General features: G+C 35.9%; 3 protein-coding genes and 1 non-coding gene across 6 annotated transcripts in view; 2 read left to right on the top strand and 2 right to left on the bottom strand.

The window, feature by feature from the left end:
- LOC112003653 (pentatricopeptide repeat-containing protein At4g14850) overlaps positions 1 to 6,355 on the bottom strand; it is a 12,772-nt gene extending 6,417 nt beyond the window's left edge. Inside the window, exons 1-2 of one of the 2 annotated variants that reach the window (XM_024035858.2) lie at positions 4,571 to 6,353; positions 3,453 to 4,254 (exon numbers count right to left, since the gene is read on the bottom strand). In XM_024035858.2, the coding sequence (XP_023891626.2) occupies positions 3,789 to 4,254; positions 4,571 to 6,159 (2,055 nt within the window). In that variant the 5' untranslated portion in view covers positions 6,160 to 6,353 and the 3' untranslated portion in view covers positions 3,453 to 3,788. Of the gene's footprint in view, positions 1 to 3,452; positions 4,255 to 4,570 lie in introns of those variants that run through there. The other variant, XM_065770427.1, reaches the window with a different exon arrangement.
- Positions 6,356 to 7,212: 857 nt separating this feature from the next.
- Positions 7,213 to 9,409, top strand: LOC112003649 (uncharacterized). Of its 2 annotated transcripts, none has more exons than XM_065770435.1 (4): positions 7,213 to 7,587; positions 7,684 to 7,775; positions 8,247 to 8,361; positions 8,904 to 8,994. In XM_065770435.1, the coding sequence occupies exons 1-3, from the start codon at positions 7,320 to 7,322 to the stop codon at positions 8,298 to 8,300; spliced, it is 414 nt and encodes a 137-aa protein (XP_065626507.1). In that variant the 5' UTR covers positions 7,213 to 7,319; the 3' UTR covers positions 8,301 to 8,361; positions 8,904 to 8,994. The 2 variants fall into 2 exon arrangements, with proteins under 2 accessions (XP_065626507.1, XP_023891623.2); XM_024035855.2 differs by lacking the exon at positions 8,904 to 8,994 and adding an exon at positions 9,001 to 9,409 and having other exon boundaries at positions 7,216 to 7,587.
- A 1,801-nt stretch (positions 9,410 to 11,210) lies between these two features.
- On the bottom strand, positions 11,211 to 11,281 carry TRNAG-GCC (transfer RNA glycine (anticodon GCC)). Its single transcript has one exon. It is a non-coding gene; the product is annotated as a tRNA-Gly (tRNA).
- A 5,101-nt stretch (positions 11,282 to 16,382) lies between these two features.
- Positions 16,383 to 19,627, top strand: part of LOC111987484 (protein OBERON 2) — a 15,229-nt gene continuing 11,984 nt past the window's right edge. Inside the window, exons 1-2 of the mRNA XM_065770411.1 lie at positions 16,383 to 16,534; positions 17,941 to 18,372. Coding sequence (XP_065626483.1) covers positions 16,471 to 16,534; positions 17,941 to 18,372 — 496 coding nt within the window. The 5' untranslated portion in view covers positions 16,383 to 16,470. The remainder of the gene's footprint in view (positions 16,535 to 17,940; positions 18,373 to 19,627) is intronic.

Here is a 19,627-nt window from a genome sequence, read left to right as displayed (position 1 = left end):
AAAAAAAAAAAAAAAAAACAAGAAAGGAAAGAAAAATATAAGAGAGAAAATAGAAAACAAAGAAAGTTAATACGGTGGGCATGCACCAATAGGTCGATTTCTCTCTCTCCCCTTGTAAATCCTACTCTCTTCCAAAACATAAGAAAGATTCTTTTTGGACATTAACCATTCAGGTCTGGTTCCTTCAAAGCCATTAATCCCCATGCCAGGATCTTTCTTGGGAGATTATTTGCATTGAGAGGAGGTGTTCTCCCCTCTTTGGTTTTGCTTCTGCGGACCAAACTTAAACTTGATTTTATGCTCATTCTTGATTAATTCATATTATCTTCTTTCTCCTTTACTTTCTTTGTAAAGGACATTGTTATGACTGTAATTATGTTTTATAAGTAGGGATTACTTGGTCATTTTTCATTAAATAGTCAGAGTACTTTGTTTTGTTGTTATTATTATATCTATTTGTCGGAACTCATCTAAAACAATTCTGCCTACCATAACTCATCTGAAACATCCCTGTCTGCTGTAAGCACAATCTTGGCAAACGAGGCATATTTTGTGCACAAGCCGGCCCAAGTTGAGTTACAGTTGGACCGGTCTCAACTCCCTTACTCAGAAACATTCAGGCCCATTACCGCAGGAGGTAACCTAACCCAACTCACAACACAAAAAAGGCCCTTACAATGGGTTGCTTTACGATTTCCCGCTCCTCTTAGGTGCTGGGCTTTGTTTGATGTTGGGCTTTGCCTTCTTTCAATCCGCCCTTTTGACTACTATCATTTTCTGCCATGTCACTCTGTCATTCCTGCTGTGACATTTATTTGATTCAATCTTGCTGGACCTCTTTGGGCCTACCGCTTATTCTTTCCCCAGTGACTCAGTTTGGCCATTAGTTTTTCATCACATTACTTGCAGGCTCCTGTGTCCCATTTGTTTTCTCTTAGGCATCCTTGGCCCATTCACTTTCCTTGGGCTTACTTTGCCCTTTTCCTAACTCTGTATTTCAATAGGCTTTTACTAACTTCATTGGGCTTCCCTGGCCCAATTACCTTATCTTCATCCTTGGGGTTCATGGATTTGCCCTTAACCCCTTACTTTCTTTCTTTGCTTGCATTACTTCAGGCCTGCTGTGGCCCATTTTCACTTTTCTACATAATATACTGCCTATAGATTTACTATTTCTCTCTTTCCGAGCTTCTTTAAGCTGGTTTGCTTCCTCAAGACCTATTTGTTTATTTTATGGACTTGTGACCCATTATTCCTGCTGCTTGGACTTAATGGTTTTTTTCTATCTGTTTACAAACTCCTTTTCTGCCTGTGTTATTGGGCTCCTTTCTCATTTGACTTCCAAAATGACCATCAACATTTAGCCCCCTGAACATATAAAGCGTTCTTGCAGTTCATATATGAATAAAAAAAAAGACTTTCCTGCTCTTTCTACCTCTCTTCCTTCTTTTCTTCGCGGGCTTTTTGAACAGTGGACCCCTCCTCATATATATATATATATATATATTTTTTTTTTTCTTTTCTTTTCTTGCCATGAACAGTGTTGTTTCTTCGGATTTCCCAGATTAGCAGTTATTTTGAAACATAACCGCTCTTTCATTAATTTCATCCTTTTTCTGATGGCTAACCTGTTGCCCCTTTCTTGCCAGCATTAATGACCCTGGTATTTAAGAGAGAGTCCTTTCGTACTCCAAACACAAACTCCTTCTACTCCAAAACACTCTCTTCGTTCCCCTTTCTTCACCGCTTCCTCTTCCTCAAACACTTTAACCCATTTACTTTGATCAAATCTTTGAATCATGGCGCCGATGAAAAGTCAGGGTTCTTCTCGCCGTAAAGGAAAAGAGGCCATTTTCGATCCTTCCGCTGCATAGGAAATAGATGAGGAGGCCATATACTCTGAGTCAGATCATTCTAATGAGGAAGAAGCGCAGTGCAACCCAAGCAATGAGTGCACCCCTCTAATCAACCCCTGGTACGATGTCCATCCTAATTTCCCTAAGATTCCCGGCGATTATGCGCCGCCGCCGCCGCTGGGCCGTGTCTGGCTCGCTCTTTGTCAATGAAACCCGGATGTTTCTTGAGCCCTGTTGGTCTCTTCAATCCTCGATTTAGTCATCTGCCAAGGCATTTCACTCCCTGTGCCTATCCATTTCGAATTTGGGTTGGGTATCGCCTTGGGTTGGAAGGAATGGGTAGATAATGAGTTAAAAAAAAAAAAAAAAAGAAAAGAGATTTTTTTTTTTTTTTTTTATGGGAAAGAAAAGAAAAGAGATTTGGTAATAGAAACAAAGGTTTTTTTTTTTTTTTGGGATGAAATATCTTGGGACACCTCTTTGTAGAAGTTGGCAAGGCGTCTGATATCTGAGGATTCTCTGGAGATGTGGTTGAGGGACACTCCGGTGGCCACTGACGCTGCCATTTTTTGTGTGTATTCACTTCAGTAGTATTTGTTTCAGTACTTTGGTGGGTTTGCGGAAAATGGAGATGAGAGTTGATGGGCTTTGTGGCTAAAAGGCTAGTATTGCATCGTTGGGGTCCTTGGTAATGGGTGACATGTAGAGAGAATATTGTTGTACTTGTCAGCTATAACTTGGTGGTGAGGTCGTAGTTAAAGAGTTGTGGAGTTGTGGCTAACCAAGCGGTCCAACTGTCCACGTGATAATCATGGTTTATTAGTTAGGATTTTACTAATGTGTGTTCTAGAACACACATTAATTTTCATTTTTAGGAAAAAAATTTCAAAAATTAAAAAAATAATGATAACTTTTTCAATTTTCAAGAAAATATTTCCAAAAATAAAAAAACTTAATGTATGCCCTTAAGGCACACATTAACCGAACCCTATTAGTTAATAGGAAAATTACAAGAACGGAATTAGTACTAATGTTGGATTATTGACAAAGAATAAATAGTTATATTATCGTAATTGTATATGCTATTTATGCAAAATGGGCTAAGTTTAGGTCTAGTGCATCAGTGACATGTGTTCGAATTGTGTCAAGTTCGTGCAAAACAAATCTTACATTTTCAGCATTTGACACCTAGTGGGGTTGAAAGCACTATTAATATCCTCATTGTTTAGGTAAGCTTGTCACGAATACAATTTATAGCTTAGTGGTGTGCTGTATTAACATCTTTAGTTGTGTTTAATGTCTAGGATTCGAACACACCTCACTCCTTTTCCATTTACCTATAATTTTTTTTTTTTAAATGGTTATAGCTGAATCCTGGTCACTCTATTCAACCGGAAAAAATTACCCCACTTTTTTTGGCCTGATTCACCAACAAATTGTCAACAAGAGACCTTCCCCATGAGTAACTAACCCAAACCAATCCAAGTCAGATGAGTTGTGGTAGGTTAATGATTTTGAGTAACAAAACAACTGCATAGTAAGTAAATGGTGAAATAACCAAGCTACCTAACACTAATTTGGTACGACTTATGAATGGAAATGTGTAATAAGTAATAACTAATATGGACATTTATGATTTGGTACAGACTATGTCCTCAAGAGAAGAGTAGCGGAGAACACACATTCAAGGTACAGCATACTTGTGATTTATAAATCTATGTAAAATTTTGAAATACAAGCGTGACCAATCAACACTATAGAACAAAGTGATTCAAAAGGTGGCAAATAAAAATTAAATCCTCTACACTTGGGAATCATATCCTACCCGCCAATAATTTAAAAACTACCACGTCTTGTATAGAAAGAATCTCAATAATTTTTGTCAGAAAGCTGTCCAATACGAAATTGTTGAAATTTGAAAATATTAAGTTATCACCAATAATCTCCACAAGAGCACTGGCCGTCTCTAAATTGATGAAACCGATTGTTATCTCTCACTATAATTTCTCTGCCAACAATGCCAGAGATGAACTTGATGGCACTGTGGCAGTCTCCACAAATCCTAAGATTTTTTGTGATCCTTATAGGTACTCCAGGAGGGATAGCTATGAGGCCATATGCAAGGGCAATTTTCTCACTATGGCACCAAACTTCTGATATTTTCTCTTCTTCTTGTAAATCATAGAGAGCAAAATTGGTATCAGGTACATAGCCAGCTTCATTCATATCCCTCCTTAGTTTAGCTAGCATTGCCTGAATCTCTGAGTTCCTTTCATGGGAAGTATCCTTTGCTTGAAAGACATGGACTGCATTCTTTACAGGGATCCAACTACAGCCTGCATCCTTTTTGATACCAACATCCTTCATTTCCTTTCTCACAAGAGTGGCTTCTTCCCACCTGTATTAAATATTTGTTAAATATAATCAGTTTAGTAAATTGGGATTAAGACTGTCTACCAATTATCTCTCTAGAACTCCGCAAAAGAAAACATATATGGTGCACAAAAGCAAAAGCATTACAATGTCATTATGAAAGATGAAATCTTTAAACCAATGCTTTTATTATCTAGATAAACGCTGCCTAAGGAGTTCATGGATGTCAATGGGAGTGAATTTGATTAATCAAATTTTGAGGAAGTAGTAAATTTGTGGAACCTCTTGACTGCTTAGTATGAAAAGACTTGATTGGCTTTGTTTTCATATAGTGTTATTACCTGCCAGTGGCTGCAAAAAGATTAGAAAGCACCACATGGTTGCCAGAGTCTTTTGGATCAAGTTCAAATAAGTTATCAGCAGCAATCTTCCCCAATTCAGGCTTCCCATACACTCTGCAAGCCCCTAAAAGAGCTCCCCAAACTGATGTTGTTGGCCAAATTGGCATTTCCTTTATAAAGTCATAGGCATGCTCTACCATCCCAGCTCGCCCCAATAAGTCCACTACACATGCATAATGCTCTACCCCTGGTTCAATCCCATATCCTGTCCTCATTGAGTCAAAAATTTCCATGCCCAATTTCACTGCTCCTGCCCTACTACAGGCTGATAATACACAAACCAAAGTTACATAATTTGGTACCACCTCATTGCCACTAGACATCATCTCCTCTAACAATGCCAAAGCCATGTCTGCATGCCCTTGATGTGCATACCCTCCTATCATTGCATTCCAAGTGATTAAGTTCCTCTCAGGCATTTCATGAAAGGCTTGCTCTGCATCATTTATATTTCCACATTTCCCATACATGTCAACAATTGCACTCCCGACAAAGATATTCCCCTCCACACAAACCTTTACAGCCAGTGCATGAACTGACCTGCCCAATTCAAGACCTGAAAGACCAGCAGAAGCACTCACCACACTCGAAAGCATAAAATCCGTCGGCTCAATGCCTTCTTCTCTAGCTTGCAAGAAGACAATACATGCCTTCTCATCCTCATCATTTTGCACATGTGCAGCCAACAAAGAGCACCAAGAAACATCATTTCGCTGACCCATTCCCTCAAAAACCATCTCAGATGATCCAATCTCCCAACACTTGCCATAAAAATCAATCAGCCCATTCGAAACAGACACATCCATCTCAAACCCAATCCGAATCACAAACCCGTGCAATTGACGCCCAAGCTCCAAATAGGAAGCATTAGAACATGCATTGAGAAACGCACAAAACGTTATCGAATCAGGCTTCCCACCCACACGTAGAAACTCAATAAACGCCTCTACTCCATTTCTCGGTTGCCCATCAAGCACCGCATTAGAAATATACGCATTCCACGTCACTAAATTTCTCTCGGGCATTTCATCAAACATCTTCCGAGCCTCTTCTCTCAGCCCCGTTTTACAGTACATATCGAAAGCACTAGACCCCACAAAGACATCAGCTATCTGACCATCCTTAACAGCAATGGCATGAACCTGTTTCCCCACAAAGGGCATTCGAAGATAGGCCGAGGCTTTGAACAAACAAGGGAAAGTAAAGTCATTGGGGTGAACATTTTCACGGAGCATGTGTGAGAAGTGGACGAGAGAAGAAACAAAATGACCATTTTGGACCGACCCAGCAATGAGGGCAGTCCAGGTGACTACTGAGCGAGACGGAGTGAGTGAAAGGACGAGTTGGGCTGAGTTGAGTAGGTCGAGTTTGGAGTACATGTTGATGAGGTGGTTGGAAAGGAAGGAAGGGAAAGGGGTTAGGAGGGTTTTGATGATTAGGGCATGGGTGGCACGGCCGAGGAGAGAGGAGCGAGTCGAGATCGTCGATTCGATTAAGGCGGCGAGCGAGGTGGGAGCAAGGAAAGGCATGGTATTGGTTGATAATTAAAGTAGTCATAGTTGTTGTTGAAGAACCATGAAGAGGTTTTGCAGTGTTACATAAAAGGAGAGAAGAGGTTCTGTTCTGTTTGGTGAATTTTAGGAATTGGAAGTGTCTGAGAAAAGTGAAGAGAGTGTTCCACTTTTTAAATTTGTTTCTCGCGCGCCTCTATTTTATGCAAAGGCCAAAGGGCCAACGGCTTTATTGATTTTTTTTTTTTTTTTTAAAATGGTTTTGAAAACCGGTCAAATTAAATAAAAAAAAAAAGTTCGATTCCAATTTTTACCGCTTAAACCACGATTTTTACGGTTGAATCACCAATTTTTATGGTTTTCACTCAATTAGTTGAGGCTTGAGGATTCAATTTTCTATTGAACTAACCAATTAGATCCAGATTTTAAAACCATAAGAAGGAGAAGTAGCTTTATTTTTGCCAAATATTTCATTTTTACAAAAAATATTATTGAAAAGCTTTTACTCGAAGTTATTTTATCATGTAACTCCTTTTGGAATTTAAGCTTACTCAAGTGAAAATCAAATTTAGAAAACTTTAATTCTAGTCTAATAACTATGATTTGATTGAAAATACTATACTATATGATATATGTGAGAAAAAGTTAAGTGAAAGTCAAGTTTAGTAAACTCAAGTAATAGGCTACATAACCGAAAAAACTTTAGAAAGAAATATTTCAGTAATATGTTTTTGCAAAAACTAAATATTTGGCCAAAAAAAAAAAAAATGCCAGAAGAAAGAAGGAGGAATCCATATAAAATTTCACTGTCTTTATTGCAAATTTAGGCTAATCTCTTGAGACCATTTTAATCATATGTGACAACTTTGTATGATTAATATCGGAGTTAAATATATGCCAAAAAAAACAAAGTGCAAAAATAGAACCGCCTAAGCCAACAGCTTTCTTTCAAAATCTTCCCCGAAACTCTCTCCTCTGATCCGTACTTGTCTCTCCCTATGCTGACATCTTCCAAAACCCAAAACCCAACTCCCTCTTCCCATCTCTCTTTCTCTCTCTCTTCCTCACTCTCTCTCTCTCTCTCCTCTGTAGAGAGACGAGCAGAGAAGAGGAGGCTTAAACAGGAGGCTTTGATCATCAGGGTCCTTCAAATTAAAGTAAAAGTTAATTCTTGCTTGATGGAGTCGATAAGCATGGTACCTTCTACTACTAGTGCTCGGCGCAATAAGTCCCTTTTGGGAGTCTCTCCTCCTCATCCTCATCATTATCATCATCAGCAGCAGCAGCAACAGCAGCAGCGTCATCTCTTAGAGGCAATCTCGTTGCTTCTCTCTCGATGGAATGGTCTCCAAATGGCCATCCAGAACCAGTGGGGTGGCCATGACTCTCTCCAGAAATCCCACCAGCTTGAAATCGATATCTTCTCCTGGTTCTCTCAATCCAAAGGTCATATATTATTATTACATTTGCTCACATCATGATTCATCCATGTTCTCTCGGCCATTTTCTTGAAATCCTATATATGTCTCTTTTAATTTACAGCACTGCTTTGTGTGGAGGATTTAGAAAACTTGCTCCATGAATGCATGCTATTCTCCTTCAACACGGAGATTGAAGATGGTAGTATTGAGGAGGTAATGTATTATATACACCCTTTGAATTTTGAACCGCAGTTGAAGAACATGTTTGATATGTTTGGATTAATTTAGGACTGGAGTTAAAATATCTAGATCATATAGCAATAGCAGTCAAAACTTTTTAAGCTTTAAATTTTGTGCTTGGCATTAACATTAACATAAATTATAAGGATTTAGGAATGCATATAATAATTTTATATCTGAGTAAACCCCGTATGTAGCTGCTTTGTCAGGCTACAGTTTATTAGAGCTTTTTTTTAGGTATAACTATACTTTTTATCGAGTTTATTTTTAGAAAAAGGTAGATTTCATCCGAAATTGGGTGTGACTTCTAAATGCAAAATTTCATCTGAAACTGGTCAATGAAATGAATTTCTTTGGCTAACGATTGTTTACTAACGACTTGAATTTAAGCTTTAAAGGCCCCTAATCTTCTGGATATTGATTGAATTATTGCTAATTAAGCAGGTGGCAGAACAGTTGATGGTTATGCATGAAGAATACATGCATATAATTCAATAGACATTATAATATCTAAAGGGATCTCAGCTGTGAGTCAGAAGCTTTTCCTCAAAGTAGACAGGTAACCATGGTTATAGCGATCAGCCTAAATAAATCTTTGTTTCATGTCTGTCAATGCATCTTATCATGCCATATGGAGCAGTGCTTCATTCTTCATATTTAAGCTTTCATATTTTTCCCCCCTAAGAGTGACCTTTCTTAATAATAAATGTTAGGAAAAATAATAAAGTTTTGATGCCATGTTAGTTGTAGACCTGTAGTAATAATTTCGTATAGAAAGAGATAGCAATTGATGCATGGACTGTACCATAAAAAGATCCCTGAAATTATTTTATTGATACTCCACAGGAATGTTTTCTGAAAAGCTAAGTATAAGTAAGATTTGTTATCTTCATATTTCCTCTAAATGTGCGTATATGTGCCATCAGTGTTACACAGACAAAGACACAAGTTCGCATGTGAGATACACGGATAAAATTCATGCCCTTAAAACATTAAAAATTCAAAAATGAATAGAGTGATACTTTATGAATCAATATAAGTTAAATTTGAACATGATATTTGATTTCAGAAAGTGTTATAATTAAAATTTCTTTATTTCAGTGATATCCATGTGCATCCGAATAAAATTGATATGAATTGAATAACTTGCAAAAAAGGAATTGAGTTGAAATATATTCTATACTTATCCATACATCAGGCGCTCAGAAGAAATTTTGATGGGAGAAGAGGGGTGAGGTATTGAAAGTAGAAATTTGGTGCATAAGTTTTGGTCAAGCACAACATATAGAAGCCTAGAGAATCAGTGAAGCAGCACAACTGCACAAGCAGAGATGGATCCTAGCTAATTGCCTACTGCCGAAACAAGAACAATTGGAATTACTTCAAAATGCCAAGGATCCAATTTTTTGTTTTTGTTTTTGTTTTTTTTGTTTTTTTTTTTTGTGACTGAAATGTACGAAATTGTGTTCTATCCCTTGTATTTTGACATTCCAACATTGGTAAATGAACTATTTAGTAGGAATTTTATCCACATGCTGCTGACAATATTGAACTGCACATATGTGTAATGTTCTATGCTAAGTGCTTCTTTCCCTTTTATGTATTACAAGATCTGGATGATATAGAGAATTAAGCGAATAAAATTTCTGAAATCCAGCAACTAAAACAAGTTATGTCAAAATAATGACATTCGTGTAACCTATATATGGTTGCATCTTATTTCCCAGTGAAGTCAGCGTTATTGTGTGAGTCATATATATGGTGCAGTATCTCTATTTTATGATCAGTTATTGGAATCGTTTAATGTATCTTCCCATATCATACCAATGGGAGACACAATTATGATAATATAGAGCTGATAGGGTTTATTTAATTGATATACACTAAATACAAAGAGCTGCTTTTGGATGGTTATTTGTGATTTTCAAAGAGGAATTAATGCATCATGTATCTCGTTTGGTTTCGAATGTCTGAGTGAATAGTCTTCCATTTCAAATATTAAGTTTCAGGTCATTGTCCAAAAGCGGTCAGCTGGAAGATCAAGCTCCTTTATTGTGAGTTTGGATCCGCGTCCACATCTATGCCTTTACGTTTTCAGCTTCTTTTTTTTTTTTTCTTTCCCCAGTGCATAAACAGTAAAATCACATGAATTTATTCTGCAGGGGACAACATATATTGTTCACATACTGTTTATGTAATGTTCATGGATCCCACGGCATTTTGCTATAGTGGGTTCAGTTTTCAGTTTTCAGTTTTCAATTTCAGCAAAAATAAGTTGTATCCAAATAGACCCTTAGTGTAGAGACTCTTGACTTGCTACTTTTTGTGTTAGTTTATTCATAATTTCTGTAATGACCACATCCCATGCCAATGTGAATTGTGCACTCTTGTCACTCTACATCTTTTAATGTAGGTGTTAGAAAGCAAAATAGTAAGAAATAACAAAATTGTTGAATGGGGGTCACATAAACTCTCTTTAATCTAATGAATGAAAATGGGGAAAACACGTTAAAAAGGAAATGGAAAGCGGTTGAGATTAATTTCCTGTATCAACTATGGAACTGCTAAGTTTCAATGTGACTAAAGAAAATATCTGATCGAGTCTTGGCCCTGAGGCCATAATCTAATTTTTATTTGTTCACAACACATGAACAAGCCATGTAACTAATTTTCCATATTTCACATTCCTTGATATCTTCCTACATGTCTTTAATTTAATCATTTAAAAATAAGGCTGCGACTGAGACTTTAATTTCGTCCTACACTTTGGAATACCGTTTTACTTCTGTCATCCACTTCATTCAGCTGAGTTTGATGCATTAAAAATTCAGTTGTTGTAAATACTCGATGAGAAAGATATTATTATGGGAACTTCTCAATAATGTAATTTGAAAAGTGAGAAAAAGTAAGAAAAAGTAACTACAAAGCGAAAAACTAGCTTATAATCTAGTCAATCGCAGTTTAACAGGCCCACTCATGGCAGGGGTATGTACCTTAAGCCATAAGCCTTGACCATCCAGTACACTGCAAAATTCAAGCACCACTAAATATCCAATCTCAACATATAGGTGATTGAGGTGGTGAACAATCACTTTTTAATCTTTTCCAACTGGTTTGGTTAACCATTGAAGTATTTAGTATTCTACCCAAAAAAAAAAAAAAAAAAGACTTTAGTATGTTATGTTCATTTGAATTTATTTGGTATTGTATGTAGATTCTGAATCAGATGAAATCTAAGAAGTAAGATGACAAGGAATCTCAAATCAGATATAATTAGGGTCGAAGAAAGTTGATGAAGAAATGAAACGGGGAACTCATGTTGCATAATGGCCTTAAAGACACAGAGATTGTGTGCTTCAAGTCCTATTTTAGCAGTTTAACAAAACTTAAGTTGAAAAAATAATAAGTTGCACCAGCCGGGAATCGAACCCGGGTCTGTACCGTGGCAGGGTACTATTCTACCACTAGACCACTGGTGCTTGTTGGTAATTCTGTCTAGTTTTTTGGTTAACACTGACACAAGTTTGTGGCTACTGTATTGGTAGATTATTGTTTTTAGGCCAAAATTTAAAACACACTCTCTAAATTTTACCATTTTTTATTTGAGTCTTATAAGTTTAAATTTTGTCATTTCAGTTTTTTAAGTTTTATTCTTTTCCAGTTAAGTCCTCCGTTAATGTATTGTTTGTTTTTGCCGTTAACTTTTATTTATTTATTAATTTTAGAAAAAACTTATAAAAAAAAAAAAGGAAAAGAAAAGAAAAGGCAGAGCCAACTAGAGGAACGCCCAGAACATTCCAATCAATGAGAAGGCCACCATTTCAGAAAAAATTCGCACAATAGCACAAAACGCCATCAAAAGGCAAACAATAGTATTGGCCAAATATAATATACACCAATGATCAATGAGAAGAAGCAAAAATAAAAGGAACCTTCGCAGAACCCAAGTTACAAATGTTTACAGTAAAACAAAGATGTTTCTTAATGGATCAACCCAACTTTAGCTTTTTAGATTAAAAGAAATAAAATTTTTTTGTTACGCTAATGGACAGAAACAACCCAACTTCGCGATCTCTCTTTCTCTCTCTTTCCTCTTCTAGGTCTCTCACTCTTTCTCTTTCTCCTTTTTCTCATTCTCAGTTTTCTTAGATCAGGGTGGGGTTTCAATTTTGTTATTTAGGTGGGGGTCTTCTAATTGTCTTTTTTTATTATTTATAATTAAGGTTTTTTTTCTTTCTAAAATTAAGGAAAAAAAGAGAGCTAATGGTAGAAACTAACATCACATTAACGGATGACTTAATTGAGAATGAATGAAACTTAGAGGACTAAAATGACATAACTCAAACTTATAGGACTGAAATGAAAAATTGTGAAACTTAAATGGTGAATTTTGCATTTTAACTTTATTTATATCTTCCAAGATATCTTCACAGAGAACCAAACTGTGGGCTTTCAATTTTAAGCTTATATACAATCAGAACTCCTAGACAAATTCATGTTAAAAGTTCACTCTACTCATCAAGAATTAACCTTGCAGATCCTTGAGGCAAAGAAGGCCAAGGTTTTCACAATAAACGCCTAGCCATATTGTAAAGGTATTTTAAACCTCACAGAAAATGTAATATTATATGATTAAAATAGTTAAACTGTAAAAAAAATATATACTTATTTTTATATTAGAGAGCACATACAATGTTATTTAGAACTAATGCATTTCATGTGATTCAGATAAATGCTTTTTTTCCCCAATAGTAATCATCTCAATTTCAATGAAATGTTCTACATGATTTGCGGTTATGAGTAATGAAAGGAGATTGTTTCAACTATGATCCGATCATGTATTGTGGGTGAAAAAAAGAAAAGAGTACATATCTCTTGTACATAATTATTTCACATTTTATATACAAGAAAGTTATTGACAATAATCATCTTGAAAGTTTGCAAATAATAGAGGATACTAAAAAAATAATGTAACTTGATAATTGATTTGTTAATAGACACATTTAATTAAAATTTAATAATTAAGTAATGTAATATTAACCAAATTACATCCATCCTCAAGTTATTAACTTGAATGCGACTCATGCACGTGCATGTATGTTTATATGCGTAACGTAAAACACTTATTGGGAGCTATGCTAGGAGTGTGAGAATTAGATAAGAATACGTTGCACTTAAAATAGTAAGACTTTTTAAAATTGTACATAAATTAAATAAGCTAAATAAGTTGAAAAATAAGCGTACCTTCTTTTTTTTGAAACAAAAATATGCATATCTAAATAGATAGAATGACTCGTGGCAGAAAAGATGACACCGAAAAAGGAAAAAAAATATATAAAATATACATTAGACCTAAAAGTTGAATACCAAAAGGCATGGTATTTGGTTTAACTTTTTAAAACTAGACTTTTTGAAAAAGTAAGTTTTTAAAAAGTGCAGTATGAAAAATGTACTTTTTAAAAAAATTAAGTGTTTCGTAAAAATTGTTAAAAATTACTTTTTGAAAAAATTAAGTGTTTGGCTAGCATTTATAAAAGTGGCAGTTTAAGTGGTAAATTACCAAAAAAGACAATGTATATATAAAGTATTGTGAAAATACTTTCTAAAAAATTATTCTAAAAAGTACTTTCAAAGTTTCTAAAAAAATTATTTTTTTCTCTCTAATATTAACTAATAATAACCTACCACTTAAAATTTATTGTGAAAGTATTGTGATAACATTTCTTAATTTTAATTTCTTATTCTTAATTTTATTTTTCCTTTATTTCTTTACTTTTTTTTATCCATATTTCCTCCTTCTTCTCCCCCCCCCCCCTCTCTTTTTTTCTCCTCCACACACGTACCCTTTTTTTCCCCCCTTTTTTGCCTACCACTTCCTCCAAAACATTCCAGTTCCGCAAAACTTTCTTTTTTTTTTTCTTCTTCCTTTCTCTCTTTTCTCTTACCACTTCGTCTACAAGTTTCTTTCCCTCTATCCCATCAAAACACACAAACTTAAAGGTCACACACACCACACCATTTGATTCTCATCAAATGAAGATAGAGGGGGAAATCACCAATAGAGGAATGGGTCAGATCGGTGTTTGATCTTTGCCTTCACCGCCGCCTATCTTCCTCCCCATTGCTGCTTGATCTCTTCCCCACTACCAACGATATGCGGTAGACATGGATCAGATTGGTTTTTGTTTTTTTGGTTCTGATTTCATTATTGGGTTCCTTTGTAATAAAATGTTTGGGCAATTTGGTAGTTGAAGACATACTCTCAACGGTAATATTTATTAACGTGGAATGGTTTTTGCAAAAGCGCCACTTCGATGTGTTGTGTTAAAGTTCAGTTTCTTCACATTTGTAAAAGTTGTGTTTTACAAAAACTAGCTTTTAATAGTCTCACCAAACGCATGCTTTATTTATTTGGTTTCAAAAAGCACTTTTTGCCTTTGGAAAGTGCAACCAAATGGGCATTATACCATTTTTTTTTTTTGGGGCAAGTGGTTACACTTACTTTGAACCAAATGCGGTTATACAAAATGTTTTAATTTTTTTGGCAAGTGGTTACACTTTCTTTGAGCCAAGTGGCTGTACTTCAATAACGAATTTGGTTAATTACATATTTACCTTTAGGTCTAAATAAAATTTTAAAAGTTTTTAATTTAAAACCATTGAAATTTTTATCTGCTTTAAGTGAAACTCTATTGGTAAATTTTCAAAAATGCTTCTTAAATTAAAATCGTAAGGACCCGATTTGATCCAAAATCCAAATGGTTTAGACAATGACCCAATGAGCCCAAAACAATGAATTTGTTAGAGAGTGGGCTTATTACTAAACGTTCAATGAGTTAGGATGTTGATCACAAAAGGCTAGTTAATATTTAGATGAGCAAAACAAACAATTTGAAAAAGAAGATTGCTCCTCGATTAGGTCTGAGGATGGTATGTTCTTATATATTTCTTTTAGACTTATACAAATATTCAAGTTCTTGGTTACACAATAGTTTTTTCTCTAGTTCTTCTCATCATCCCCCTTGTAAGGGAGTTCTTCCCTTTTATATTCCATTCCCCTCTTTTATCTCAACCCTCTACATGTAGATCAAATTGCTAATCTCCTTGATACTTGTCCCATCAGCACCTTCTTGAAATCTTTTTGAGTAACTATAAGATTGAAAGTTACTATTCAAGTATCACTTTCACATTAATGCGGCCAGAGGGTTTGATGCAGAGCATTCAATGCGGTGGTATTAGCTTTCTTCCCAGATATTTCTCAATTCTCTGTTGATTCATCTCTTCCTAAAGCTTATCCTCCCAAGCACGGTTGCCTGTTGCTCAATACTTGATGGGCAGTCGAACTTTAGGCCTCCACTCTATTGGCCGAGGAGGGATCACTCCTTGGACAACATCACTTGTTCATTGTGACCTGACCTCTTCCTCGGCCCAATAATTTATCTGTCTTCACTAGTATTTATATGTCCCTAGACTATTTGACGTCCTCTAGCGCGGCCGACGACCCAATATCCTTATCTAGGCCCTTTATTCCTACAAAAATTATATTACCAAGAGTTCAAAGAAATTTCAAAGAGGTCTCATTTTTTTATTTTGTAATATTTTGGTAATTTAATATATTTGTTAATAATAAAAGATGAGTCGTACACGTCATATTTGCATGAAATAGATCAATGTAAGTACTATAAGTTATACAACATATAATTTATAATTGGAATAAAATATTTAGTGTTCACTTTTCTATACTTTTAAAAACAATTCTATTACCTAGTTGAAAATAAGTTAAGAATAAAACTGTGGGGCCTATGGGCCTGATAGCCTCGGCCCATCATGAAACAGGCCCAAGGCACAGGCCGAGGAGCATAGGCTATTTTTGTTGTTAGGGTAGGGGAAAGTCTCTTTTCCCAATCCACGACGAGGACAACCTTATCCTCGGCCTGACAAAGGTGATTTTGGGGAAAGACAAACCCCAAAATAAGCTATCACTCTCACATTTAATGCACTCAACTAACCCCCCCTGGCCGCATTAATGGGGAGGTAACCCCTTGGCAGAATAACGTTGATCAGAGTGAACCACTTGAGTACCGATAAGGCCTCTGATGGGACGGACGACCAGAAAAAAGGCCAATAGGCGATCAACAGATGGAAGGAGGAGATAGGAAGATGAAAACTATAAAAGAAGAGCTAGTAAAGTAAGGAAAGGGGGGGGGGAGAAAAAAGAGAAAGTGAGAGAACAATCAAGCCTCCTCGGCCACAGGCCGAGGAGCATTCCCCCATTTATAAAGAAACCCTTAGCATTTTTTATAGGAAAAGTTCATGCATGGTGATCGACGGCCAGCACCTAAACCTCTTAGCCCACTCTCTATAAATTTATTGTTTGGGCTTATTGGGCTGAAAACCCATCACTCAGGGTCAATCCAAATTGAGTCCCTACAATTGGCGCCGTCTATGGGGAGGATTAGGGTGCTGGCCGGCGCACCGGGCAAAGTGTTCTAAGTTCTAAGTGTTCGTTTTACAGTAGGTTAAAAAAAAAAATGTATGTAGAAGGTTCAAAAAAAAAAAAAAAAAAAAACTGGTTCTAGCTTAAAATGGCGCGTTCTCCCTTTGTAAGAGCAAGGTGGAGAGCAAAGTAGTGAGAAAAGAAAATGAAATTGAGGCTATATGGAAATTCATGCTGCAGGATCGATTTAATGATTTCATGATCTGCTTTTATTTCAAGTTACTATTACTAACAAGTATGTAAATGGACTTCCATTTCAAACATTCCTGATGAATAATTGGTAGAAATCTATATAAGTTATATGGGCTAATTTAAGTACCTATGGGATACCTAAATGGGATTTATTAATTAGTATTTCTTGTCTCATCTACAAAATATCTCTAAGAAAAGGAGTAGGATTTTTTTTTTGTTGGATAGGTGAAAAGGAGTACGACTTTTGTTCATTGTAGACATGAACTAACACTAGAATCCTAGGAAGCCAATGAACTCTACCTCAAATGGCACTTTCTCCTACAAAAAATGGGTGGTGTAATATGTTTTGGGTTTCCCTTGGATGCATGTATAACTTATCAGTAGGGGAAAAAAAGTAGAAACCTAAGATTCTATGCCTTTTAAATATAGATTTGAATTTTAGGTTCCATAATTGTGATTGGTCAATTATGACTAGTGTTGTTGATGTTGTTATTGTTGTTTTTTTTTGACATGTAAGTAGAAAGTTTTTTTTTAAATGAGAAATACTTCATGTTCATGATGATGAACGCAAATTATTTAAAAAATTACAAATAATTAGATGGGAGATCCTAAAGAGTTTTGGAAATAAAAAAGGGAAAGTACAAAGTGTTTTTGAGAACAATTATCATTGGACAATATGATAAACCAGTAATATAAAGTTCAAACTAAAATCATTATATAATTTTCTTGTGCATTATAAAAATACATAAGTGTTATAGATATGATCAAAATTATGTATATGATTCAATCAAAATATTTCCCAAAAGACAGAGATCAAAAAGCACAAGAATGGTAAATTATCCTTATTTGTGTCCTTTGATATGTAAACAAAAAATTGTTAGTGTAGTACAACACCTTATATATGGTGTTGGGATAATAAATGAATGGTTCATGCTTTTACTTTCGAGATCCATTGATCAACTTTAATGACTCATATATATCTAGCAAAAGATTTGAAAAGCACACCTAGGCATGCTTTGTACATCCTCAAAAAGCACCAGAAGGAAGAAAAGGATACTCCATTAAATGAGATTCACATTCGGTCAAGTGAAGCTCTTAGACCATGGGCTTTGAGCTTTAAGTGTGCCTAAGCGCACTTTTAACAACACTGATGGTGGCTGCACTGCTGCACTTATCTTTATAGTGTATTATTTTCTTTTTGAAGAGCAAGTTGCTTTTTTAGTGTTTTCTGATTAATATGCCTCTATGTACAAAGTTTATATTTGAATATATGCATCATTTTCCCTTTTTTTTTTTTTTTCCTTCTCTTTTTTGTTTTTGGCGTGTGTGTGTGTGAAGTTTAAATCAGAACCAGTAAGGTCTGGAGCCTTCAAAATGGCTTTGTACTTTTGCAATTTAGTAGGTTTTGTAATTTTTTACTGCCACTGATATCTAAATGGCATTGAGCAGCTCAGCAGGCACAGCCAGTTGTCAGCTGGAAAAAGATACATATGGAGATTGTTTTTTATGATGAAAATAACGGAAGCACAACAGGGACAAATGAAAATGGTTCTCTTCTAATGCCGGTTTCACCTGATGATTCTGGTGAGGGTTTGCCATATGCTCCTGTAAATTGGCCCAATCGAGGTGACACTTGGACTTGGAGGGTGGGGAAGAGAGTTGCTAGTACTGGACACTATTTGGATAGGTACCTTTATCTTCCAAAGCGCCTCTGCCGTCGTATTGAGAGCTCATCAAACTCATCACGTAGGAAACATGGTTTTGCAAGCAAACTTTCTCTTGAACGGTATATCCGAGCAGCATTCCCTGGTGCTGACGTTGAAGCATTTTTCAACTCATTCAGCTGGAAGATCCCGGCAAAGAAATCGGCATTGACAAATGGTCAGCTGTAATTAACAAAACTTTTTCTTATCATAATTTTTTTTTCACTTCTATTGTTGTAAACTTGAGATTTCTGGTTTGATATTATTAAATATCATCTTTTGCATTTTCCCCTGAACAAATAATTTTATACTACATTTTTTTTGTTGTGTTCATGGAACAATTTAGTAGTTGCTACTTGCTAGTGTAGCCAGCATTGCTGAATCATGAATTTAGAGCCATTTTCTAGTTTGGTTAGGTGCCCGTTTGGTGTAGCCATTTAACATTGTGCTCTTCCAAAGTACAATCTCTTAAAACCTCACCTTTTCAAATTACACATTTTTTTTAAAAACCTCACTTATTTATATGTGCAATTTTTTTCAAGTAGTCCAATTTTAAAAAACTGAAAAATAAGTTGTACCAAACAGGCTTGTAGTTAACACTGGTTCCAGAGGTTATATGTCTTCAGGCAACACATATGATTGGCATCTTGATGCTGAATCCATGAGATTAGTGTCCTAAAGCTCATGATTGGACTGGTGTTTTCTATTTTTTGCTAGTTGCTATTTAAAGCCTATCAAAAGACTCATCAATATTCAAATGATTAATGTTTGTTCTTCTTATTATTCCTTGATGTCTTTAGATTTAGTTTATGAAACTAGAAGTGGAGTTAATGTTAAGTTAGAAATTTGGAGAGAACATACTTAAAATGCTCTATCCTCAGTTGTATGCGTGTTCTATTGAGAAGGATGCTTGCATTTCTGATGTATTATGCTATCGGGAGGGTGGAAATGATAGATTTTGGAATGTGAGATTTTACAGGGGTTTTCATGAAAGGGAGTTAGAGGCTGCCTTCTCTTTCCTTGAGTTCATTCAATCCTGGATCCCTAGGGGTGTTAGGAGTGACACTTCTCATTGGTGTCTCAATGGGAATGGCAAATTTGATACTCGGTCATATTACAATAATATTCGAGGTGCATCGGCCCCCAATTTTCCGTGGAAGGGTGTTTGGAGAGTTAAGATTCCTAAGAGGGTGGCATTTTTTGTGTGGACAGCGGTTCATGGGCAGATCCTTACATTGGATAATCTTATGCTTAGGGGGCGCATTTTGGTGAATTGGTGTTGTATGTGCCGTCGTAATGAGGAAACTGTGGATCATCTCCTCCTCCATTGTCCTCTAGCTCACTCACTGTGGGTTTACATGTATCAGATTTTTGGGATCCAATGGGTTATGCCGGCCTCTGTGGAAAGTTTGGTGTATTGTTGGCGCAATTGG

This window comes from Quercus suber, unplaced genomic scaffold (genome assembly GCF_002906115.3).
Source record: "Quercus suber isolate HL8 unplaced genomic scaffold, Cork oak 2.0 scaffold_4, whole genome shotgun sequence".
NCBI classification, from domain to species: Eukaryota; Viridiplantae; Streptophyta; class Magnoliopsida; order Fagales; family Fagaceae; genus Quercus; species Quercus suber.
The sequence above is the reverse complement of the archived record's forward strand: the minus strand, read 5'-3'. Positions and strand labels throughout refer to the sequence as shown.

Excerpts from the sequence above, each read along its gene's own strand:
- LOC112003649 (XM_024035855.2), top strand. The coding sequence starts at position 7,320 with ATGGAGTCGATAAGCATGGTACCTTCTACTACTAGTGCTCGGCGCAAT. Across the intron at positions 7,588-7,683 it reads CTGGTTCTCTCAATCCAAAG|CACTGCTTTGTGTGGAGGAT; the intron begins GTCATATATTAT and ends TTTAATTTACAG. Across the intron at positions 7,776-8,246 it reads AAGATGGTAGTATTGAGGAG|GTGGCAGAACAGTTGATGGT; the intron begins GTAATGTATTAT and ends CTAATTAAGCAG.